Source organism: Helianthus annuus, chromosome 7 (assembly GCF_002127325.2).
Source record: "Helianthus annuus cultivar XRQ/B chromosome 7, HanXRQr2.0-SUNRISE, whole genome shotgun sequence".
In the NCBI taxonomy this organism is placed as follows: Eukaryota; Viridiplantae; Streptophyta; class Magnoliopsida; order Asterales; family Asteraceae; genus Helianthus; species Helianthus annuus.
The window spans coordinates 127,507,363-127,533,794 of NC_035439.2; the positions used below are offsets into that span (position 1 = coordinate 127,507,363).

At 37.4% G+C, this 26,432-nt stretch overlaps 1 protein-coding gene across 1 annotated transcript; it reads right to left on the reverse strand.

Moving 5' to 3' along the window:
- Positions 1 to 757: 757 nt before the first annotated feature.
- Positions 758 to 16,554, reverse strand: LOC110882630. Its single transcript, XM_022130607.1, has 5 exons — positions 16,111 to 16,554; positions 14,761 to 15,186; positions 14,580 to 14,672; positions 2,589 to 2,657; positions 758 to 979 (listed from the first exon to the last, which is right to left on the reverse strand). The coding sequence occupies exons 1-5, from the start codon at positions 16,552 to 16,554 to the stop codon at positions 758 to 760; spliced, it is 1,254 nt and encodes a 417-aa protein (XP_021986299.1).
- Positions 16,555 to 26,432: the final 9,878 nt, after the last annotated feature.

The following is a 26,432-nucleotide window of genomic DNA, read 5'->3' on the forward strand; positions in this document are numbered from 1 at the left end:
ATTTTTGTGAACGAAATTATATCCCGTCACGGAGTATCCGTGTCATTGTGTCGAATCGGGACACGCGTTTTACTTCACGTTATTGGCAAAAGTTTCACGAAGAGATGGGTACCCAACTGCATATAAGTACCGCCTACCACCCCCAAACAGATGGTCAATCGGAAAGAACTATTCAAACGCTCGTCGATATGTTGAGAGCATGTGTCTTAGACTTCAGAGGAAGTTGGGATGAACTGTAGGATCGTTGTTGGACCCAAACGAGTCGATCAGAAGAGTTGTTAATCCGGATCAAGGGCGGAATCAATGAAACGGACGCTCAATGTAATTATAATGTCTCTTTTATTGATTTAACATTGATTACAACCTGAGAACAATTTGGCAGCACTTTGTTACAAAATCCAGATCCCGTGCCAAATGAAACAGACAAATGCACTATATATATTAGTGAGATTCCGCTCGAAATGTCATGGAGCACTTTCAAGCGGAATCAGAAGTTTCTGATTTCGCTTGAAATGACTCCTTGCACTTTCAAGCGGAATCACCTCTTTAACCACTAAAATATGATTCTCGAACCTCGTGCACTGGTTATCCTATTCTATCCTATTTCATAATACAAGACGAAGTCAATAGATGTAATGCACTAACAGACTCCCCCTCGGATATTGACGAAGTCTTCAGTGTCTAGTCTCTATCGTGACACCTCTTCAGTCTTGATCATTCAGCCTTCTCATCCAAATTGTAACATTGTAAGCATCCATCAATCTTTCTCTTCTTTCATCAGCTTCACTCTTTGACTATTACACCAGGATCTCATTACTGGTTCTATCATCAACAGCTTCATCAGGCTCCCTCTTTCGTCAAACTTCCGTGCTTTTAGGGATCGACACCTAGCTTTCCATCTACAAGCTCCTCTTGCTTCAAGCTTGTCTTCAGACTCCCCCTTAGACTCTGCTCTCGGGATCGAAGTCTGGAATTTTACCTGCATCACTCATACATTTTTAAGTAACAACATTTTAGACTCCTAGGAATCATATCCTGGCAAATCAAACTTTCTAAAACACTTCTCATGAATTTGGCAGTTTCATCGAATCGAATCAGAAACTAGCTCTATAACAACATAAACATCCAAATCCCCCACAGTTAATCATCCAAGTCCAAACTAATGACCTTGGAGATATCACAAACTGTTTTTGATTTTTGATTTTTAATACAAGTTTCAAATTAATAAACTTGTTTTATTTTCAGAAACACAATCAGCTTACTTAGATTTTGAAACTCAGCATCTCAGATATCGGTTGTCGAAAATAAAGCAGAAATCAAAATCTTTTTGTATTTTCTGAAAATATAAAGCAATAAAGAAATATGTACAAACATATTTACAGACAATATTTTTGTTTGAGTATGCGTCAGAGGATCATATTAGTTTATGACAAGTCACAAGTACCGTTGAGCTTAGTTACACAGTAAGAATTAAACAATTCACTTAGATTGTCGATATACTAGTCCACTTAAATTTCCATACAAATTTCAACTGATTCAGGATATGAATTAGGTATTTTAAGAACTTAAACTCATTCATGTGTCCCACCTTTTGAATAAACTCCCGTATCCAGATCCCAATATTCAGTCTTACAGGTGAGTATACCACAGATGATATCTGTAAGGGGTTAAATGCGAGGGCGGTGAGAGCTCAGGTCGATACTTTCGTATACGCAGAGAGATGACGGCTTCGTCTTTTCGGTGTGTCCCCTTTAGAGGATCTTTTTGTTTCAACAGCACACGATTATCATTTTGCAATGTTTCATCGTTTTTTATGCTGAGGGTGGTGCTATATTTCAAGCAATGCGGAAAGTATTATTCGGGGACTAGGTCAGAACTTCCATTCAGCAGAAGTCCCGGAATAATACCCCAGATATCACTGAGTATAAAGACCTAGTATCTCAGAAAGAGGGACCTTTCAAACAAGATTTCAGGGGTTACCTATATATCAAAGTAGTGTTCCCCACGAAATAAGTAAGTTTGAATTTTAGGTTTATATCCCGAAAAAGTTTACTAAATGTATAAAAACCATTCGTCATATCATCAGTGAGACTGTTTAACGCTATTTAAACATTACATTTCTTTAGCATACTGCGACTGTCTACTGATGTACTATCATTTCCTCTTTTTACGCAAAACTCAAATTTTTAAATTTTATCATGTTTTTGGCTTTTTCAAATTTTCTAATGTTTTTGTATTTTCTGACAATTTTTCTCCCCCTAAAATGCAAAATCATTAAAAAAAATTTGACAACACGATGCTGATAGCTTTGTCTCGCCATCCATTTTCTGCTTCTTGTGTATCGAATTACAGAAAATATAACAAACTATTAGCACTTTTAGCAGAAAATCTAACATAAAGTACCCCCATGATTTACAACCCATTGATTTTCGACAGTTTGAAAACCGTTTTTCAATCTTGTGAAAGTAATCATGTTTGTTCAGCCGTGAGGGTTTCGACGTATTCAGTCAACATACACATTTTTTTTTAATTTTTATGTACAGAAAAACAAACAAACTCCCTGTTCAACCAAACCAGGGTCCAGCAACCTCTTCCTCCTCTTCATGTGCCAGACTGCTCCAGTTTTCATTCTCACAATCTTTGATTCTATTGAGCACCTGCACATTCAAATTACTCAATTACTTGAACAATTTAGCCCAGGTCTGTTGGACCTTAGGCATTTCAACATAATAATTTTCATTCAATGCTGGAAACTCTTTGTCATCATTCACAATGACCATATCACTTTTGACTTCAACTTTTTCATCTTTTACCGACATCACTTGTTTCTTAATAGACCATGTTTGACCTGTCGGTGTTCCTCTTTTGTAAAAATGGGTCTCTTTTTGAACACTTTGTTTTTGAACAACATTTTTTGGTTTCCAAAACTCTTGAGGTTTTGTCATATCAACAGATGTTTTCCAACTTTGTGTTGTTCTCAATTTTGGTGTTTGCACATTCCAGGTTTGTCTTGAACCAAACCTAGTGTGATTTGATTTCCAAGTTTGATTTGAAGCAAACTTTTTTGTGTTGTACCTCCAAGTTTGTTTGGAATCAAATTTGGTAGTCTTTTGTTTCAAACTCTCAGACTCCTGTTCTTCAACATCAACAGGCTTTGGATTTGGACACTTTCGTGCAACATGACCAATTTGATCACATTTAATGTGACAACCCGTGATTTACGGCTCTTAATTACGTGATTAACAGGTAATTAACGCGAAAATAAATAGTGTTTACAGCGCAAATTAACTTAATTAGGCCTTTGGAGTGCCTAGGAACGTCTGTCCGACTATACAGTGCGCGAACGGTGATGAGCGGAGAAACATGCTAAACGTTAAGCGACAACGGACCGATACCATACAAAGTACTGACGACACCGACAAATATGGATGATACGCGACTACCGACCGTATTTTGTGTATTTTAATTTTTACATTAAAACGGAGTTCGGGCTTTAACAACGAGTCTTGTAGGAATTACGGGCCACTTACACACGAGACGGGCTTGTGGGCCCAGGGCCCAAGCCTAGCACCCACAAGCCTAAACCTACACATAAGATATTAAAATCCTATTAAGATTTACTGAATCTATACAAGATTTATTAAATCTACGTAAGGTTTACACAATCTATACAAAAGATCTTGTTTCATAGGGTATGATATCTAACCTGAATGTAAATAGAATATATGAAAGACAATAAAATCTTCCATCTTACCCCCAGTCTATTAATAGACACACAAGGTTAGAGTTACCCACAACCTCCCACCCTCCTGTTTTCCCTACGATTCTACCTGCAAACACAAAGGAGGTTGTAATTTTTTTTTACAAGACATATGTTACTCAGACACCTGCTACCCTCTCTCGATTTCCATACAAACAGAATAAACACACAAAATGGAGATTAGGACTCCCATTAGACAAACATCATCCATCTTCACTCTCCTCTCTCGGTTACAACATGCAAACATAGAGCAGTCACCTTCCCAAAGAGGAACCCTAGCTCTCACACCCACCCCCCTTTCATTTTTTTTCTGTTTCGGTAAGTAAATCGGAGCACCACCACCACTAACCGGTGGTGGTGCGGCGGCCACGAACGGGTGAGAGAGAGAACCGAGATGAAGGGTGAGGTTAGAGAGAGAGGAGCCGGAGTGAAAGAGAGAGAAGAGGAGGAGCGGCACCGCCGCTCACGGCGGCGGCAGTGGAAACAGGCGGCGGCTTCAGGCGGTGGTTAGTGTCTCGGACCAGTGGATTGTGCCTCGGTCCAGCGGTTTGTGTCATAGACCGACGGTTCTTGTCCTTATCCGATGGGTATCACCAATTTTCCGGTGGTTCGCGCCTTTATCCGAAGATTTATCCCGGTAATCTCGTCCTATTCCTTTTATTTCTCGCAAAACTGAAGATGATGATGATGATTATGTTTATATGTCCACTGTTGTTGGTAGAGATGATGATTGGTTCTAGTCGTTTTGGTCACGGCTCACGTCGACAAGTCAACAGTTCCGGTTCGGCTTCGGTTCGCGGTCAGACGGCTCGGTTCGGTTTGACTCGGTCAAACCAAGTCAACTCAGTCAACTCGGGTCAACGGTTCAGACCTGTTGTGGTTCGGGCTCAGGTCAGCGGGTCCGAGTAATGCAGTCAAAGAGATTAGACGGTTCAGTTCGGTTGACTCGGTCGAACTGAGTTCAACTCAGTTGACTCGGTCAACTCAGCGAGTCGACTCGGTCAACATCCCGACGCGAAGACTTGGTAAAAATTAATGTCACGTTTATTTTGTTATTTTTATAATATTATTACTCACGTGACAAACGAGCTCGAACCAATATAAAATAACGTTTAGTTTATACGTTGTCATCTCATAAAATTATATATATATTGAGTACATGATTGGATTGTTGTTGAAAATTGTTGAATCTTGATAAAAGTAACGACAACTTGCGTTGTCGGGGCCGTCCAAAAACAGAGGAAACTCTGCCCGTTTTTCGAGAAAATCCGTAAAATAAAACGAGTTTTATTATAAAAACGTGCTTTTCTTGTAAAACGACAACTATTGTTATAAAGCGACTTTTACGAGATACAAATATAAAGTTTCCTTCGACAACGACTTACAACTTACGAGAACAACTCTATGGAAATTATTTTGACAACAAAAATAAATATAGTTATTATTATATTTATTTCAAATAAACTCGAATCCCTTATAAATAAATATAGTATATATATTTATTTCAAATATCACGCGACACGATTTCGCCTTATAAAATAAATATAGTTCTTATATTTATTTCATATATCATACGACAAACAAAACGAGTTCTTTTATAAAAATAAATATAGTTATATATTTATTTTCAAATACAACTCGAGGATTCTTTTGTAGAATGAGTATAACTCTTTTATATTCATGTCAAACGCCTTAACGGCATATGTATATATTGATAATTTTCAAAACGCGATATATAATACGAGTCTATTATATATTACTTTCATATGAATATTCCTATATATCAACGTACGACTTCATAAAATGAAGCTAAACGAATATAACTTAGTCATTTTCATTAAGTTAACTATTTACCGTCGAATCGTTCGATTAACGATTCGGTAGAGCTCGGTAACACGTAGTTACCGTTTTTGCTTAGAAACTTATTAGATATTTTATGTTAGGAATATTGTAGAACACATGCTAGCAAGTCTCATCTTGGAAACGACATCGCGAAGTCGTAATTAGCTAGCTTTGCACAGGAATATTCAGGCGAGTTCATAACCCCCACTTATTACTACTGTTTTACATTCTTTTTGTAAATGTTTTCGGGGTGGAAAGACATGCACAATTTTCAGAAACATACAAGGTTTTGAACAAACGCAAAACTCGTATTTCTAAATCATATCACGAATGGATTTCGAGGAACTCAAATGATTTACGAAAGGTTTATACTAAACATACCGGTTTTTACAAAACAAATGCTTATTTTCGAAATATGAATGATTTTTCATAACTAAGGAGTCAGTCAGGGTGGCTGGGAAGGTTCAGTCAGGGTGGCTGGGAAAGTTCAGTCAGGGTGGCTGGGAAAGCTCAGTCAGGGTGGCTGGGGAGGCTCAGCCAGGGTGGCTGAGGTGGAATATATGTTACAGTAATTATGAAAATTTTTTACATGGTATGGTTAACGTAAGGAGGTGTTATACGATCATGTGAGTGGATAGGAACAACATGGGGCCATTAGTCCTCATGGAGGGACCGAGGGACAGGAGCGGTAGATCTATCTGGGTGTAGCGAGCCCAGCCCCCGGCCAAACTAGAAACGGACCGTGGGGTGACTTTGTCCACATACTTTGCCGTGGCGAAATCTGCTAGGTTTGAGTCTCCCTATTTGCACTTCACATATGTCAGTGGCCTTGCAAACCATTGGTGATCACAAGTCCTCTTACACTGCTACATACCAGGGATTTTATACTTACGGAAACTTCTTGTTCATACAAATTAACTACCATGTTTTATACAAATACAAAGAATTATGGGGGTATGGAGTCAAAGTCAGGTTGGGCATTGACGGTTATGCGAACATTACAAAGACAAGGCTTTACAAATACATGGTTTTATGAACATAACGTGTTACAAACACAACGTTTCCATATAACTTGGCAAGAAAATGATTTTTAAATTCATTTTTCTCAATACTATTTCAAAAACCGGTTACCAAAGATTTATTTTCAAACCTTTCACAACTCAAAAGATTTATTTCAGATCTTTTACAAACAAGCTATGAACTCGCTCAACTTTATGTTGACTTTTTCGCATGTTCTTTCTCAGGTTGCATTTCTAAGACAAAGCACGGTTGGAATAGGAGGACCATGAAGAGTCGAGTACTTAGTGAGCGTTCAGTTTCTAGAAAGACTTAGCTTATTTGCTTCCGCTGTGCAATGAAGATACCAGTCCAGTCACACCAACGCTCTGATAATTTCGGGGTGTGACAGATTGGTATCAGAGCTATAGGTTACAGCGAATTAGGTTTCTGTTATACCTAGGCTCTAACCTCACCTCCCCCCCCCTGGGGACTTAGATCATTGAGACGTTGAATACATACAGAACGCCTAGTACTCGAATATGGTCTCTAACCGTTGCCGAAAAACAAGCAGTCAAAATATTGTTTCAAACATATGCTAAAATAGTGTTTTATACACGATACACAAAACAGGCGCATACAGTGCCCAACACTCTGAGAGTTTAGGAAACATGCATTTAAGACCTTCGGAAAAGGGAATTCAGTCTGAGAGGCTGGTAAGGATAGTCTAGTGGGACTAGGAGATTCAGTCTGAGAGGCTGGAAGGATAGTCTAGTGGGACTAGGAGATTCAGTCTGAGAGGCTGGAAGGATAGTCTAGTGGGACTAGGAGATTCAGTCTGAGAGGCTGGAAGGATAGTCTAGTGGGACTAGGAGATTCAGTCTGGGAGGCTGGAAGGATAGTCTAGTGGGACTAGGAGATTCAGTCTGGGAGGCTGGAAGGATAGTCTAGTGGGACTAGGAGATTCAGTCTGGGAGGCTGGAATGATAGTCTAGTGGGACCAGGAGATTCAGTCTGAGAGGCTGGGAGGATAGTCTAGTGGGACTAGGAAGTTCAGTCTGAGAGGCTGGGAGGATAGACTAGTGGGACTAGGGGAATTACTTGATTGCTTATTGGTGACTAACATGCGTAATTGATTATATGATCGATTATTTATGCATGGACATCACGTAGGAATCGCGAATATTAACTCGGGTACACACTATTATCCACATTGTCTATGATATTTTAACTCCCCGAGCAGGCAGCCTACGCATAACAAAACGCTAGCGCACGGGAATACATGGAACTCAATTTTTACGTCCACGGATGTCGGGGTACATCACCTTCTACATGGCACACGACGCTAGTGCACAGGTATACGTGGAACTTAAGCTTACATCAACAGAGGTTGAAGTATGTCACATACGACTATCAAGGCGAGGCCTTTGAAAAGACGCGATGGCGCAACTCAAGGACGACGCTAGATTCCTGTCAGCAGGAGAACTAACGGCCAGGAAACGACAACTTGTCACGCGGTCCTGCAACGACACGAATCACTCCAAGGAAAAGACGTATGTCTCCACATCCCCTCTATTTCGGTTAACGACGGTAATGTCACCTAACAATTGGTCGTCACACGAAACCCCAGGTAAAGTCCTCAAATTTCTATTATTGAAATTTCGAATTTCACGCTCACTGAGTAGATTTTCGCATCTCTACTCCTCTTAATGGTCATTGTATCACGATCATTTCTTTACAAGTTACATACATGGTTTTTTCATTGTGACCATGCCGAAAGTTTTCTTGTTGATACATATGTTTATTGTCGGATTGCGCTAAAACCAAGTTCAATTGTTTGAACTTGTCCATTACACCCATTTTATTCCAAATACAATATGATGTATTGAAAACATCATATTCAAATTCGTATTAACAAACGTTTCATTTGTTCCAAGTCGAAGTGAACTTGTTTGGCATTCGACTCCATTAAATTGTTTGCTGATTTCGACACCTTGTGGCGGTGTATTCATTAACTTGAAGCTTGTGCTAAACTCGTTTACGCATCTCATACACGGATCAAAAAAAAAAAATTTTTTTTGATTGTTTTTCCAATTCACTTCGATTTATTATATCAAAGCGGTCTTAATACAATAGCGTGTTAAGACAATGGTACACAAATTCATTTTTACATTCCGGTGTACCTACTAACGGTTCTTTCATTATCGATCGAAAATTTTGCAATATCCATTGCTTCTTCACATTCGATCGAAAACATTATTTCTTTGATGTTCAAATTTCAATTGAAAATTCTATGATGTCATTTGAAACAAACTTTCGGATTCACCTTATTACGCTTTCATTTGACTTCAAATACGGTGGATTTGTTTGATCACCGCTATTATTGAATTATTTGACTCACTACGACACCTTGTGGTGTCAGTACAAACTTGTAGCTTGGGCTAATCATGATTGAGCGTTTCATGCAAAACATAGGTGATACTTGTTCGATCACCCCTATTATTGAATCGTTTCATTGCGACACCTTGAGGCGTCGGTATAACTTGCAGCTTGAGCTGATCACAATCGAGCGTTTCATGCAAACTATTATATTTGAGATGGTTGATTCTAAGTTCATCCAGTGGATGTTATTGCTTCTAGAACTCGTTTACATGTTATAAACGTTCATCTGGAATTCGATTGGTCGAAGTTCCTGTTCATTGTTGGATCCTGCTAACTTAGTCACACTAGTGACTGTATCTATACATCTTGTTTCCCTTGACATCAACTTTTGAAACACACTTCTGAAGAGATAACCTATTCTAAATTTCGAGGACGAAATTTCTGTAACAGGGGGAGAATGTGACAACCCGTGATTTACGGCTCTTAATTACGTGATTAACAGGTAATTAACGCGAAAATAAATAGTGTTTACAGCGCAAATTAACTTAATTAGGCCTTTGGAGTGCCTAGGAACGTCTGTCCGACTATACAGTGCGCGAACGGTGATGAGCGGAGAAACATGCTAAACGTTAAGCGACAACGGACCGATACCATACAAAGTACTGACGACACCGACAAATATGGATGATACGCGACTACCGACCGTATTTTGTGTATTTTAATTTTTACATTAAAACGGAGTTCGGGCTTTAACAACGAGTCTTGTAGGAATTACGGGCCACTTACACACGAGACGGGCTTGTGGGCCCAGGGCCCAAGCCTAGCACCCACAAGCCTAAACCTACACATAAGATATTAAAATCCTATTAAGATTTACTGAATCTATACAAGATTTATTAAATCTACGTAAGGTTTACACAATCTATACAAAAGATCTTGTTTCATAGGGTATGATATCTAACCTGAATGTAAATAGAATATATGAAAGACAATAAAATCTTCCATCTTACCCTCAGTCTATTAATAGACACACAAGGTTAGAGTTACCCACAACCTCCCACCCTCCTGTTTTCCCTACGATTCTACCTGCAAACACAAAGGAGGTTGTAATTTTTTTTTACAAGACATATGTTACTCAGACACCTCCTACCCTCTCTCGATTTCCATACAAACAGAATAAACACACAAAATGGAGATTAGGACTCCCATTAGACAAACATCATCCATCTTCACTCTCCTCTCTCGGTTACAACATGCAAACATAGAGCAGTCACCTTCCCAAAGAGGAACCCTAGCTCTCACACCCACCCCCCTTTCATTTTTTTTTCTGTTTCGGTAAGTAAATCGGAGCACCACCACCACTAACCGGTGGTGGTGCGGCGGCCACGAACGGGTGAGAGAGAGAACCGAGATGAAGGGTGAGGTTAGAGAGAGAGGAGCCGGAGTGAAAGAGAGAGAAGAGGAGGAGCGGCACCGCCGCTCACGGCGGCGGCAGTGGAAACAGGCGGCGGCTTCAGGCGGTGGTTAGTGTCTCGGACCAGTGGATTGTGCCTCGGTCCAGCGGTTTGTGTCATAGACCGACGGTTCTTGTCCTTATCCGATGGGTATCACCAATTTTCCGGTGGTTCGCGCCTTTATCCGAAGATTTATCCCGGTAATCTCGTCCTATTCCTTTTATTTCTCGCAAAACTGAAGATGATGATGATGATTATGTTTATATGTCCACTGTTGTTGGTAGAGATGATGATTGGTTCTAGTCGTTTTGGTCACGGCTCACGTCGACAAGTCAACAGTTCCGGTTCGGCTTCGGTTCGCGGTCAGACGGCTCGGTTCGGTTTGACTCGGTCAAACCAAGTCAACTCAGTCAACTCGGGTCAATGGTTCAGACCTGTTGTGGTTCGGGCTCAGGTCAGCGGGTCCGAGTAATGCAGTCAAAGAGATTAGACGGTTCAGTTCGGTTGACTCGGTCGAACTGAGTTCAACTCAGTTGACTCGGTCAACTCAGCGAGTCGACTCGGTCAACATCCCGACGCGAAGACTTGGTAAAAATTAATGTCACGTTTATTTTGTTATTTTTATAATATTATTACTCACGTGACAAACGAGCTCGAACCAATATAAAATAACGTTTAGTTTATACGTTGTCATCTCATAAAATTATATATATATTGAGTACATGATTGGATTGTTGTTGAAAATTGTTGAATCTTGATAAAAGTAACGACAACTTGCGTTGTCGGGGCCGTCCAAAAACAGAGGAAACTCTGCCCGTTTTTCGAGAAAATCCGTAAAATAAAACGAGTTTTATTATAAAAACGTGCTTTTCTTGTAAAACGACAACTATTGTTATAAAGCGACTTTTACGAGATACAAATATAAAGTTTCCTTCGACAACGACTTACAACTTACGAGAACAACGCTATGGAAATTATTTTGACAACAAAAATAAATATAGTTATTATTATATTTATTTCAAATAAACTCGAATCCCTTATAAATAAATATAGTATATATATTTATTTCAAATATCACGCGACACGATTTCGCCTTATAAAATAAATATAGTTCTTATATTTATTTCATATATCATACGACAAACAAAACGAGTTCTTTTATAAAAATAAATATAGTTATATATTTATTTTCAAATACAACTCGAGGATTCTTTTGTAGAATGAGTATAACTCTTTTATATTCATGTCAAACGCCTTAACGGCATATGTATATATTGATAATTTTCAAAACGCGATATATAATACGAGTCTATTATATATTACTTTCATATGAATATTCCTATATATCAACGTACGACTTCATAAAATGAAGCTAAACGAATATAACTTAGTCATTTTCATTAAGTTAACTATTTACCGTCGAATCGTTCGATTAACGATTCGGTAGAGCTCGGTAACACGTAGTTACCGTTTTTGCTTAGAAACTTATTAGATATTTTATGTTAGGAATATTGTAGAACGCATGCTAGCAAGTCTCATCTTGGAAACGACATCGCGAAGTCGTAATTAGCTAGCTTTGCACAGGAATATTCAGGCGAGTTCATAACCCCCACTTATTACTACTGTTTTACATTCTTTTTGTAAATGTTTTCGGGGTGGAAAGACATGCACAATTTTCAGAAACATACAAGGTTTTGAACAAACGCAAAACTCGTATTTCTAAATCATATCACGAATGGATTTCGAGGAACTCAAATGATTTACGAAAGGTTTATACTAAACATACCGGTTTTTACAAAACAAATGCTTATTTTCGAAATATGAATGATTTTTCATAACTAAGGAGTCAGTCAGGGTGGCTGGGAAGGTTCAGTCAGGGTGGCTGGGAAAGTTCAGTCAGGGTGGCTGGGAAAGCTCAGTCAGGGTGGCTGGGGAGGCTCAGCCAGGGTGGCTGAGGTGGAATATATGTTACAGTAATTATGAAAATTTTTTACATGGTATGGTTAACGTAAGGAGGTGTTATACGATCATGTGAGTGGATAGGAACAACATGGGGCCATTAGTCCTCATGGAGGGACCGAGGGACAGGAGCGGTAGATCTATCTGGGTGTAGCGAGCCCAGCCCCCGGCCAAACTAGAAACGGACCGTGGGGTGACTTTGTCCACATACTTTGCCGTGGCGAAATCTGCTAGGTTTGAGTCTCCCTATTTGCACTTCACATATGTCAGTGGCCTTGCAAACCATTGGTGATCACAAGTCCTCTTACACTGCTACATACCAGGGATTTTATACTTACGGAAACTTCTTGTTCATACAAATTAACTACCATGTTTTATACAAATACAAAGAATTATGGGGGTATGGAGTCAAAGTCAGGGTGGGCATTGACGGTTATGCGAACATTACAAAGACAAGGCTTTACAAATACATGGTTTTATGAACATAACGTGTTACAAACACAACGTTTCCATATAACTTGGCAAGAAAATGATTTTTAAATTCATTTTTCTCAATACTATTTCAAAAACTGGTTACCAAAGATTTATTTTCAAACCTTTCACAACTCAAAAGATTTATTTCAGATCTTTTACAAACAAGCTATGAACTCGCTCAACTTTATGTTGACTTTTTCGCATGTTCTTTCTCAGGTTGCATTTCTAAGACAAAGCACGGTTGGAATAGGAGGACCATGAAGAGTCGAGTACTTAGTGAGCGTTCAGTTTCTAGAAAGACTTAGCTTATTTGCTTCCGCTGTGCAATGAAGATACCAGTCCAGTCACGCCAACGCTCTGATAATTTCGGGGTGTGACATTTAAAACACACTTTCTTTGAAACATCCTTGGCCTGCTGTTGTTTCTTTTTCTTAGCATCAAACTCCTCATTAGACTGTTGTCCGATTTTGAGTTTTTCCTCTTCTTTCAAACTTTTTCCTTGAACAAAATTCACTTTTTGTTGCAAATTTGATTTTTCATTTTGTTTCCAATTCTGTTTCCTTTTATATCCCAACCCAGCCTTTATGTTTTTCTTCTTGAAACCAGGTTTGTTATAAAAATTTCTTGTTTTTCCCAGCAAATTTTGAAATTTCTGACTTTTCAATTTCAACCATCTTAAAAATTTTATCAATTTTCTCTGAAATCACATTCTGATTCGGGAATACAATATCTAAGAATAGTTTGTCCGATCCAATCATGGTATAAACCAATCCTTTTGAATCATCATTCACAACTTTCTCAGATTTTGTGTTTTTCAGATACTCATCATGAAAATTACCTTCATCTTCATCCTGTGATTCAGACTTACCTTTTGTAGACTCATCTTTCAAAACGCTATCAACAACCTTACTTACCACCTCTGAATCATCAGCTTCATCAGATTTGGTGTAAGTCACATCGATACTTTCAGGTAATTGGTCAACTATGTTCAGACCTTTTTCCACCTTTTCCTCATCATAGAAAGTATAATTGTTTCTCAATGGTGGTGGTACCTGATGAAATTCTGAACCAATACCCTTTTTACACTTGTTAGTATTTTTGTCATCTGGTGTGATGTTGAAAATGCGTTCGAGAATGTACGAAGAGTTATGATAACTTTGAAGTTTGGTAACAACCTTTTCTTTTTCAGCCAGAATTTGTTTGAGATTAGCAATTTCATCAACACACTTGTTTAATTCAAGTTGCTTTTCTTTAAACTTTCTCTCATACATTTCTTTAGTGATTAAAGTTTCAATCAATCTTTGGTCAAAACATTTGACTTGGCTCTTCAAAGTATCATAAGCTTCTTGTACTCTCTGACTCGACCACTTCAATGAATCATACTCTTTTTGAAAATCTTGAAATCTATTTTCTTTTTCAACACAACCAACACATTTTGCTGCACATAGTTGTCTATAAACATCATTATCTTTTTCAAGACCTTGACATTTCTGTGTCAGTTTTTCAACTTTTAGTTTTAAAATTTCTTCTTTGTCAATCATTTCTTTACATTTTGTTATGAAAACATTTTCAAGTTTATCTATTTCATTATCTTTTGTTTTTATGATGTCATCTTTTTCAGTACAGACTTTGCACATTTCTATGCAATTCCTGCACTTGTTTTCAATGTTATCAACATTTTCAACATTCGATAGATCAGAAGATTCACTTACCTCATTCTCTTTCAGCACCGATTCTTCTGTCTGATCTTCCTCTTTGTTCTCCTCTTCTTCTTCTTTCTGTTCTTCTTCAATCAATCTTCTGCTCTTCCTCAACAGCAAGCTTTGCAGTAATCTTCACTTCTTCAACCATCTTTTTCAACTCTTCTTCTTTTCTCTTCTTCATGTCTACCACCTTTGGTAGACTTGCTTCACAAACTTCCTTTATCTTGCTCACCAAATCCGGCAAATATTCTTTATCAGATAACCTTCTTGTGTTGAAAGTAGCCTGACTTGGCAGAAAATTTGTTACAGCCTCAAAATCCACCTTTGATGGGTCAACAACTGGATTACCCCGTGGATCCGTGTAACATTCTAATTCATCATTCCATCTTTTGGCTCTCTGGGCTTCTTTGAATGATTCTCTGAATTTTTCAATTTCCCATCTTGCGTAATCTATTTTCCACCATCTATCATGATCAACATTAGTCACAAATGCATATCCAACTGCATCTTCTTCAGGTAGATCTTGACTCCAGTCGTAACCTTCATCGTCATCAATAACCGCAAGAGCTCTGGATTTTTCTTCAAGCTGCTTCATCCTGGGGGGTTCAGCCTTGTTCTGATGATAAATTGCTTTCTTGTAATAATCTTCTTTGAACGGGTTTTCAGAATCATCAGCATAAGCATTTTGGCACTCTCTTTTGAAGTGACCTTTCTGTTTACACTTAAAACACGTCACTTTTGATTTGTCAAAACCTAACTTCGTAGACGGTCCACCAATTGACTTTCTCCCGGTTATCTCCATGAAACGCCGTGCCCGACGAACTGCACTGGCCATGCACCACCTTATGTCGATCAATTCAATTTCTTCAGGATCTATTTGATCATAGTCTTCTTTTGTCAGGTTGGTGTTGCCAATCTTCCCTGCTACAAGGCTTTCATATGATTCTAGCACAGACGCTAGAAAAACCATCTGTTGCTTTGCCGACTCTTTGCTGAAATTTTGACCATTTTTCAAATCTACAGCGATGTTACATTGAAATAAATTCTTTGAAGCAGATTGACTTGAAGTTGTTGAAGAAGATCCACTGTGAAACCCACTGTGAAGACTTTCATTGTTTACTGAATTTGAACTTTCTGCAGAAAACGTTGTTCTTGGAGACCCAGCCTGTGGTACATTTCCTCTGTAGTACAACTCCACATTCTGCTGATAAGATGGATTGTTGACTTTAGATCTCTTTATCTCCAACTCATGGCTTTCAAGTCTTTCGATCAACAAATCCACTGTTAACTCTTCAGGCTTGATTGTGTTTTTCAACATTAAAGCAAAGTATTGCCAATCTTGATCATTTGGCAACGAGTCAAACAGTTTATCAACCAGCTCCTCTTGAGTGTATGTGATTTTGTATCTGGCCAGCTCCATCTTCAGATGTCCAAATCTCTCGATCATTTTACAAACAGATTCATTTTTCATACAGCTAAATAGATCAAACTCTTTACGCAACAATTTCTTTTTGTTTTTCACAATCTCAGAAGTACCTACACATTTTCTCTCTAACGCTTCCCATAAACTCTTCGATGTTTTCTCTTGTTCAAGTAGCGAAATAATATCTTCTCTCACTGACTGTTTTATCAATGTAATCATTTTGTAATCAGCTACAACATTTTTTATATCTATTTCTGTGAAATCTTTTTCATCTATTAACTCTCCACTTTCTTTTACTGGTTCTGTATATCCATTTTCCAATTTTAACCAACTTTCAGGAGCGACAGCTTTTACCCAACCCTCAAATCGGTTTTTCCACCAGTTATAATCTTCAATCTTCATTACCTTCAGTGGTTTCTGTTGGCTTCCATACATATTTTCAAACTTCAAATTCTCTGAAATCTCTTTCGAATATTCTCTCATATCAGATCTTCTTTTTGTCGATTCTGAAGTGAATGCGTTGTAGAATGTGTTGTAAAATTCTTCACCGCTGCTCGACATCTTCAAACAATTTCACAAGTTGTATATCCTCAATCACCTGAGAACACAAACAAACACAATCAGTTTAAACAGTATCAAATAATCTGAAATAAACTGACACTTGGATGTCGTGAAATGATCTTGACACAAGACACTTTGGAGCGAAATCAGATTTCAAGCTAAATCCCACTTTCAAGCGAAATAGTGATTTCAAGTGAAATCACAGGAACCACTTTTGGAGCGAAATCACTGGACTAACAGGTTCAAGCGAAATCAAACAATGATACTTCAAGCGAAAACAGAATCAATCCTCAAGCGAAATCACTTGAATATCACTTTGGAGCGGAATTTGCTGGATTTTCAAGCGGAATCGCAAGTTTGAAGTGGAATCAGGTAATATTTTCGAGCGGAACCATGTTTTGAAGCGGAATAACTGATCAGTTTCAAGCGAAACCTCAATGTTCATTCAAGCGGAATCAATAAACTGGTCCATTTTAGTCATTTTTAATGCGAATTTTGTGCTGATTCTTTCTAGGCTTTGTTAAATTGCTATTTCGCACAAGTTGTGAAAAATTCAAGCCATTTTGACTATGAAATCTTGTTCAGTATGAAAAAGAAAGTGTAGAAGACAGAAATCTGATGCAATCGAGCTAAACTCTTCCTCCTGAGCTCTGATACCACTTGTAGGATCGTTGTTAGACCCAAACGAGTCGATCAGAAGAGTTGTTAATCCGGATCAAGGGCGGAATCAATGAAACGGGCGCTCAATGTAATTATAATGTCTCTTATATTGATTTAACACTGATTACAACCTGAGAACAATTTTGCAGCACTTCGTTACAAAATCCAGATCCCGTGCCGAATGAAACAGACAAGTGCACTATATATATTAGTGAGATTCCGCTCTAAATGTCATGGAGCACTTTCAAGCGGAATCAGAAGTTTCTGATTTCGCTTGAAATGACTCCTTGCACTTTCAAGCGGAATCACCTCTTTAACCACTAAAATCTGATTCTCGAACCTCGTGCACTGGTTATCCTATTCTATCCTATTTCATGATACAAGACGAAGTCAATAGACGTAATGCACTAACATGAACACATGCCATTATTAAAATTCTCGTACAACAATAGCTATCACAATAGCATCCAAATGGCACCATATGAAATGTTGTATGGGAGGAAATGTAGAACTCCGATATTTTGGGGAGAGGTGGGCCAAAGGGACCTGGCATCAAAGGATGTTGTGGCCAAGACAAATGAAAAGATCACCATTGTACGAGCTCGTTTAAAGGCGGCTCAAGACCGGCAGAAGGCATACGCGGACCGTAGGAGGCGTCCAATCGAATTTCAAGTGGGGAACTGTGTCTTACTAAAAGTCTCCCCTTAGAAGGGCATAATCCGTTTTCGAAAATGGGGAAAGTTAGGGCCACGTTATATAGGACCTTTCAAGATCCTAGCTAAAGTTGGAAAGGTTGCTTATCGATTAGAATTAGAATTGCCGCCGACATTGGATGGAATACACAACACATTTTATGTGTCACAACTAAGAAAGTGTCTTGCGGATGAAACGGCACACGTGCCCCTCGATGACATTGAAATAGGCGAGCGAATGAATTATATTGGAAGACCGATAGCTATTAAAGATTCGAAGGTGAAATACTTACACAACAAAATATACGATTAGAAATGATAATCGTTTAGTTAAGTTTTAAAATTTATTAAGTTCATCTAAATCGAACCACTATTATTTATTGCTATAGGGTATTAGGGTATTACAACACTATCTAAATTGAACCACTATTATTTATTACGACAAGGTATTAAGGTATTACAACACTAGAATATACTTGTATCATAAATGAAAACACACATGATTGAATAATTATCAGGATTTGCAAATACCACGAAATTGGTAGAATCGAATGCAAAACTTTGTTTGATTATTAAATAAGAATGGGTTCATAATAGAAATAAGATTGGATCACAAATGCATATACTAATGATAAAAACGAGTCGGATTTCGGGAATTCGTTTTTGGCAGATGTTACATTTGATTTCGCCAAGCACATGTTAATTCTCGTATAGAAAAGCCATACATATATAGAATTAATTATTGAAGTAACCCCACTCTCATTGTCACACCCCGACCCGTAGCGGATTATTGGTCGGAACGAGATAATTGTCCAAAGCTTATGACAACTATTATAAGTTTAAATATTTAATCATGCCAAAATTAAAATGTCACATAACATATAACTTTCAAATAATTCATACATGTTCAAAGTCATAAAACATAAGATACAATCCAATTTATTTTCTAAGGCATGTCCTATGTGTCTTCATCTTCAACTCATCACACCTGATTTCCTGTATCATGCGTAAAAGTAATTTTGGATTAACAAAAATAAGATCATCAAACCCTAAAAACTTTAGAACCGAGATCATCGAAGTCAGAAAGATAACATATATGTTGTTCTCAATCTGCCTTTCTCACTCATAAACAAATTAAGAAACCCCAAATCAAACAAATCGGTGAAAAATAAACCAAAGCAAAACAATCAAATAAAGACCAATATAATATCTCATCGACGATGGTCACCGGTTAACCGAAAAACCCCCAAGCCAATCACAATTACCGAGGACTTAAACACCTGAAACACTAAATTTACCAAAACAATAAAATAACTCACAGGCGATGACGTGTACCAACAATCACCGGAAAAACAGAAAGTACGACGAAAAACCAGCTGCCACCGCCTCTTCTCTCTATAATCCGGAGAAAATGTTTTAAAGAGGGAGTTAAGTTAAGCGGTGAAAAAAAGTGAAAGTGATATAGGTATTTAAGGGGAAAAAATAACCAAAATATGTACAACACATGTATGCGAAGCACGCAACTAATGCGCATTGTACACACACATGGAGCATAGCAAGGTTCATAATTGATATTATATAAACTAGTAGTAAGACCCGTGTGAACACACGGGTAGGTTTAATAACGATCGAAATCAAATACTAAAAAACAGATTATAATATATTATTTAAATTGTTTGCGTTTAGTTATATATCTTTATAAAACAACTTTATAATATATCATTTGAATTGTTTGCAGACCTGTCTACTGAATTGGCTCCAGATCAACTGGTCGGAACCCTAGCCGTCAAGTCTTTTAATTCCAGATCAACTCTGTTAATTCCAGAGACCTACAAATAGGGAAAACTTGATATATTAAATTACCATATTACAAACACAAATAACAACCTGTAAACAATATTAAAACCAGGTTCTCTTGTTTTTAGTTATAATTTACCCCAACCGCGCTTCGTAGCGGATTTTGCAATAATCTGTTTTTATGAAAATAGAATACAGGTGCATACTCTGGAGTAACTTTACATACAACTTCCTAAAAGTTTAATTTTTCATGTATATCCTTTTAAGTTTCAGAAACTCTCACAATATTATTTTTACCCATTCAATAGTAGATAAATCAAAAATAGGAAAACAATGATAGTATTAAAAATATTATGAGGAAGCTCCTCAGATCTGTCCCCCAATTTCATCAACCATTAATTAATCTAGGATTCAACCTAAAACCTTGCATTACAACCTTAAATCAACCTAAAGCCTAACACTAATCCCCTAATTAACAAAAACCCTAACTTGATTTCATTCTCCCTATCCATATCATCAACAACATTACAAATTAAACAAACACCAAAACTAAAAACAATATTAAAAAACTGTAAACAAAAGTACCTGAACATCATCATAGCCAAGAATATCTCTATTTTCTCTAAACTATAGTACTATCAGACCAAAAAAAAAAAACCCAAACTATAGAGTAAAATCCAAACACCAACCTACAAGAATGATTCAGTAGAAAAGTTGAAAGTCGCACTCAAAATTTGTTTTCCAGGTGCTTGAAGTAAAGTGGGAGCATGGTTGGTGACGGTCTGAATAATCTAACCCAAACCAAATCGGCTGGTTCAGTCTAGTGGAGCACAAAAAACCCGAAAACGGACTTTTAGTACCTGGGTATTGGATACCCGAACCCGACCCTGCCTGTAGAGTATGGATAGGGTATTCATTTTGAGATCAATACTCGTACCCGAAACCGGACCCGATACATACCCGAAAACCGGTTCTAGACCCATACCCCAAACCAGGTTTTTTCCGTACCCGAACCAGGTATTTTCAATACTCGATATATAAATCTATTTTTTATGTTTTTTTGAATTTTTTAAGTATATAAATCTTAATATACATGCACTTTTATGTTATTTATTCGTATTTTTTATGAGAAAAAAAAAAAGAACTCGGAACAAAAAAAAGTGCAGCCTCATAAAAAAACCCAATCTATACCTGAAAAATATCCGGAAATCCGGTTTTTTTATACCGGAAAACAGGCTACTTTGATACCCGCCAGTTACACCGGGTATGGTTTTTCAGGCCAATACCCGGACTCGGACACAAACCCGAACACAACCGGTTATTGCCAATACAAGAAAAAAGAAACATACCTGGTCATACCATTACCCGTATCCGAGTTCATCCATCATAGATTTAGCAGTTGTGCTATGGCCCACATCTTCAAGAAAATTCATCCATCATAGATTTAGCAGTTGTGCTATGGCCCACATCTTCAAAATCATTGGTTGCATCCTTTCCTGCAAATGTTCATAAAAAAATCCATCGTTGATTTAGCAGTCGAGTTCTTATACACTTTGATTTGACTTGTTATATGTTTCTAACTCATTTTTACTCAAGTTTGATAAAGTTCAACCCAATAAATCTTTAGCCAAGCTTGAGCTCGAATTACTCAATAAAACCTCTAACGGTTGATTTACGTCTCATACAGTCCTAAACATTTAAACAAACAACAGACGTACCCATTAGAAAGGTTGCTCCCAATGAGATCCCCAACGCAAGCCTTATACAGTCATACATTAGTATAAATTCTTTTATTCAAATGACAAACTTTGGTTCGAAAAGGCAAGCCTGAGGCGCGAGAGGCACCGCATCAGGGGCAAAAAGGCGTGCCCCATGTAGCTCTTGGTCAAAGTGGTCAAAATTAGGGTTTGTATGAGGGTCACGTGTAAAAATAACCGAAGGGATGAAGAAATGATGAAAGATTTACTTGATAAATAGCTTATGCTTGTAAATAAAGCTTATTTGGTTCTAAATAGACGTGTGCCTCACATACGTGATGCGCACGCCTTGCGCCTCGTCTTTTGGGACCAAAACGCCCTAGAGCTCCTCACGCTTTTGTAAACCAAGAAAGATTATAACTGTGGTATTATAGAAAGTAGCTAGCTTTGACTCTTTGAGTATTAGAAGGCTAACAATCGTAATGTACCTGATTTACCCTTGTTCTTTAGCTACAATTACAACCATCTTCTCATCAATACTAATTGTCAATTATCATTTATGCTCTTAACTTGCAAGATTTGAATATAAACACAAAAAAGCGAAAATACCTGTAGCAGACAACAAAATATCATCGCCACCAGGATGATCCTCCAAGAACTTTGTCACATCATAGACCTGCACCAACACAACATTATAAATAAGAAAAACCAGCCAAAAAACAAACAAACAAAACTAAACATAAAAACTGAAATCCTATCTGTCTAAATGTCATGCAATCGTTTTCTTTCATTGTATGGATTTGTGAAGTAGGAGTCCTGTTCAAGCAAGTTAGCCTACACAGCCAACACAGGGTCCATTCATATTGTTTTTAGGTGGTGTTTGGATGCACATCTAAACTGATTTAAGTTACAGAACTAGTTTTGAGTGTTTGTGTACGAATAGTCGAATATGTACTATTCTCGGAATATGAATTCTGATCCTTAAGTCACAATAATAACTTCCAATGCGTTCAATGTTTCATATCCCCCTTTTCCCAAGAAAATTACAAAAAAAATATCTAAGATTGTTTCAAAGTTCAAACCAACATACAAGATACAACCTTTATCTACAAAAAAAAATCTGCCTAATCAGCCCTTCAAACAAAACACAAAGACATCTTCTTGATTAAGAGCTTATGGTCCAAGACTTTCCTTAAGATTTTGTTGTTGTAATTCATATCAAATTTCTAATTCAAATCCACTTACTTTGACTGAAAAAGTCAACCTTTTCATCCAACCCCATCTATCTGATTATTTGATCTGTTTTACATGCTTTCTAGCTTACATTTCACATTGTTAATACAGTGAAAAATAGTAAGATGACAATTTTATATTTTTTACATAAGATATAGTAATAAATATAACTTATATGCAGAAATAGAACACTATAATGGTTAGTTGAAGATATACTATAGTATTTTATATTGGGGAAATAGCGAAAATGGCCAAGAATGGGTCAACTTTTCCATATTAGCCAACTGAAACGTCTTGGGGAGACGTGTGAAACATCTGCAAACGTCTTGGCGTCTCACCAACCAAAAGCTGCCACGTGTCCCATACAGGTCAGACGTCTTAACATCTTGGCTGAGACGTTTCAGACGGCTTGTTGAGACGTTTTAATAGTTGAGCCAAGAAGCTGATACTTTTGCATGACTTGAGACGTTTGAAGCCGGCTTGAGACGCCTCAACATGGCTTCAGACGTCGGAAATTATATTTTAAAATATTGAGACGTTTGAGACGTTTCATTAAACGGTTGAGACGTTTGACGTTTGAGACGTTTCACTGTCTCTAAAGTTTCTTTAAATAATATAGTAGGTAAGTAATAGTATATAAATACAATATAAGTTGAATTTATAACAGCTCCGGACGGAGGATAAACTGGTTAGAACGTTTGGGTTATACACGACGGCGCGCGTTCGAATCTCACTAAAGGCCGGTTGTTTAAAAGAAGACCCCCTTTTTTATATTTTGTTGTTTTTCAATTCAATATATTTGTTTTAAATAATATAGTTTAACTAAAGGAGTATATAAATACAATATAAGTTGAAATTATATCAGCTCCGGACGAAGGATAAACTTGTTAAGATGTTTGGGTTATACACGAGTGGCGAGGGTTCGAATCTTACTAATGGCCGGTTCTTTAAAGAACACCCTTTTGTTAATTTTTTTTGAATTTAAATGTTTTTTTTTCCTTTTTATATTTTCTTTTTTTTAATTTATTGTTTAGTTGGTATTTTATTTTCTATTTTTTATTTCTTTTTTTTAATGTTTTTTTTACTTTTTTTAAAAAGTTTTAAGACGTTTCAATAAAAGGTTAAGAAGTTTGAGACGTTTCTCGTCTTCCAAAGCTCTTTTTAAGACGTTTGAGACGTTTCCCGTTTTCCAAAGCTCTTTTTAAGACGTTTGAGACGGTTCCCGTTTTCCAAAGCTCTTTTTAAGTCGTTTAATTGAAACCATGAGACGTTTGAGATGTTTCCCGGTTTTCAAAGTGATTTTCAAGACGTTTGAAACCTGTTTTTAAGTCGTTCACAATTTTCCACCCTGTTATACACAACGTTTTCTTGTTCACCATATTTTCTACCACATTGGTGTTCACAACTTCAAAAAATGGGCAGACCCCCGGATTCAACAAATGGTTCTAAGAAGTCATCTACAACGGGTCTAAGAAGTCATCTACAACGGACACAGATCTTCTCCCTTGTAATGGGATGAGATCGGATATCCCCTTCTACGTGCTCTGCGGGGTCGATCGGGTTGAAGAACTCATCTACAACGGACACGGGAAGGGTTAAACGGGTTGTTCAGGTAATGACGATTCTACCCGTTTCGGGTGGTTGATGAGACATTGGCTAACACAATGGGCTCTCACCAGTGTGTTAGCCAGGTCCTGTAACATCACCCAGCCGGGGAAGCGCAGAACCAAATGTGAACAACCCGTTACATATCACCTAGGCCAAAATAAATGTGGGTTGATTGAACTTACCATTTCACGACCCATATTTATTTATTCCTAGGTGTTTTGATGCTAATTCCGGATCAAAATCCGGATCTTCTACCCCATTTTAAATTTATGGAAGTAGCGGTTTAGTGTATTCTAGTTCAAATGATTATATTTGTAACAGTGTTATGTTTTTTATGTACTTTGTATTCAATGATAATAAAGTTATAAATTTTACTAGTTTACGTTTTAATTCATGCTCAATCCAGTATAATTCAATGTTTAAAGACGTTATAACAGCCTACTAAATGTTAAGACGTTTCAACAGGCAATTTCCCTAAATGTTAAGACGTTTCAACAGGCAATTTACCAACCTGTTAAGGTGTTTCAACAGGCAATTTACCAACTATATATACCCCTAATACTAAACACACATAAACACACATGCCGTTCTTGTTATTCCACTTTCTTTGTTCATCTTTCTTCTACACCCAGAAACACACAACCACACCTGGCTGCTACCTCGTGGACGGAAGTTGAGGACATAGCATTGGTGGAGGCTTGGGAGGAGGTGTATATCAATCCTCCTCGTCGAGGGCAGGGGGGTCTATGGGTCCGGGTGCAACAATATTTTGCACAACTCCGTGGTCCGGACCACGGCCGTACCGTTGATGCCTTATCTTCAAGGTTTCGGGTTATACGGTTGGAATGTAAGAAGTTCGAGAGTTACTACAAGTCTGCGGAGAATTCATCCGAGGGCCTTAGCGAGGACGACATCAAGGCGGTTGCCCTCATCAACTCCCGCCGGACATGATTTCGAACATGTCTCGCAGTGGGAAACGATTAGGGTTTAGATTTAGATGTTTTTTTTTTTTTTTTTTGAATGTAATGTTTTTTTCTTTTGTATATATTTGTTTTTTAAATTTAATGTTTAGTATGTATTTCCTTTTTTTACTATAATGTTTTATATCTTCTTTAACAGGGTTGGGATTTAAAACGGTATAAATAAACTTAACTATTTAAAACTTGAACCTTAACTAATAAAATTATAAATTATAAATATATATTTCTTTTGTTAAAACCGATTATTTGTTTTATATATTTTCTTTTATAAAGTTCAGGGTTCATTTGGTCAATTTCTTGAAGTTATACTCCAGTGACTGAAATTGATATTTCAAAAACTTAAAAAATTTAAAAAACGGGGTCTTCTTTAAAGAACCGGCCGTTTGTGAGATTCGAACCCGCGCCACACGTGTGTAACCCATACGTCTTAACCAGTTTATCCTCCGTCTCGGAGCTGTTATAAGTTGAACTTAAATTGTATTTATATAGTAGTTACCTTATATTAAAGTATATTATTTAAAACAAAAATATTCAAAAACGGGGTCTTCTTTAAAGAACCGGCTGTTTGTGAGATTCGAACCCGCGCCACACGTGTGTAACCCATGCGTCTTAACCAGTTTATCCTCCGTCTCGGAGCTGTTATAACTTGAACTTAAATTGTATTTATATAGTAGTTACCTTATATTAAAGTATATTATTTAAAACAAACATATTCAAAAACGGGGTCTTCTTTAAAGAACCGGTTGTTTGTGAGATTCGAACCCGCGCAACACGTGTGTAACCCAAACATCCTAACCAGTTTATCCTCCGTCCGGAGCTAATATAACTTGAACTTAAATTATATTTATATACTCCTTATATTAAACTATATTATTTAAAAAAAATATCAAAAACTTAAAAATCTGAAAAAGCTGGGGGGTTATAAAAGAACTGGCCCGTTGTGACAATCAATTTGGAACATTGATTCAACATGTCCTCGTCTTCTATCTCTGGTCTAATTCGAAGACCTAAACTCTTCAAGGTCGATTTGGATGGAAATGTGTACTGTCATCACGACATTCTTGTGGTTCTTCGAGTAGCTGGACTTAAAAGTGAAAGACATGGTGAAGAATTTTACGGGTGTTCTCACTGGCCTGTAAGTTCAATTTGGTGTTTTGTAGATAGTCAATTGCAATTTCTTTATAGTTGTTGTGTTTTTGTAGAGAGGTGAT

What these genes read in the sequence shown, in the direction of transcription:
- LOC110882630 (XM_022130607.1), bottom strand. Translation starts at nt 16,554, where the DNA reads ATGTCGAGCAGCGGTGAAGAATTTTACAACACATTCTACAACGCATTC. An exon ending in GTGAAGCAAGTCTACCAAAG is followed by an intron (nt 14,673 to 14,760) that starts GTGGTAGACATG and finishes CTGTTGAGGAAG; the next exon opens with AGCAGAAGATTGATTGAAGA. An exon ending in CACATGAAGAGGAGGAAGAG is followed by an intron (nt 980 to 2,588) that starts GTTGCTGGACCC and finishes TGAGTGATGCAG; the next exon opens with GTAAAATTCCAGACTTCGAT.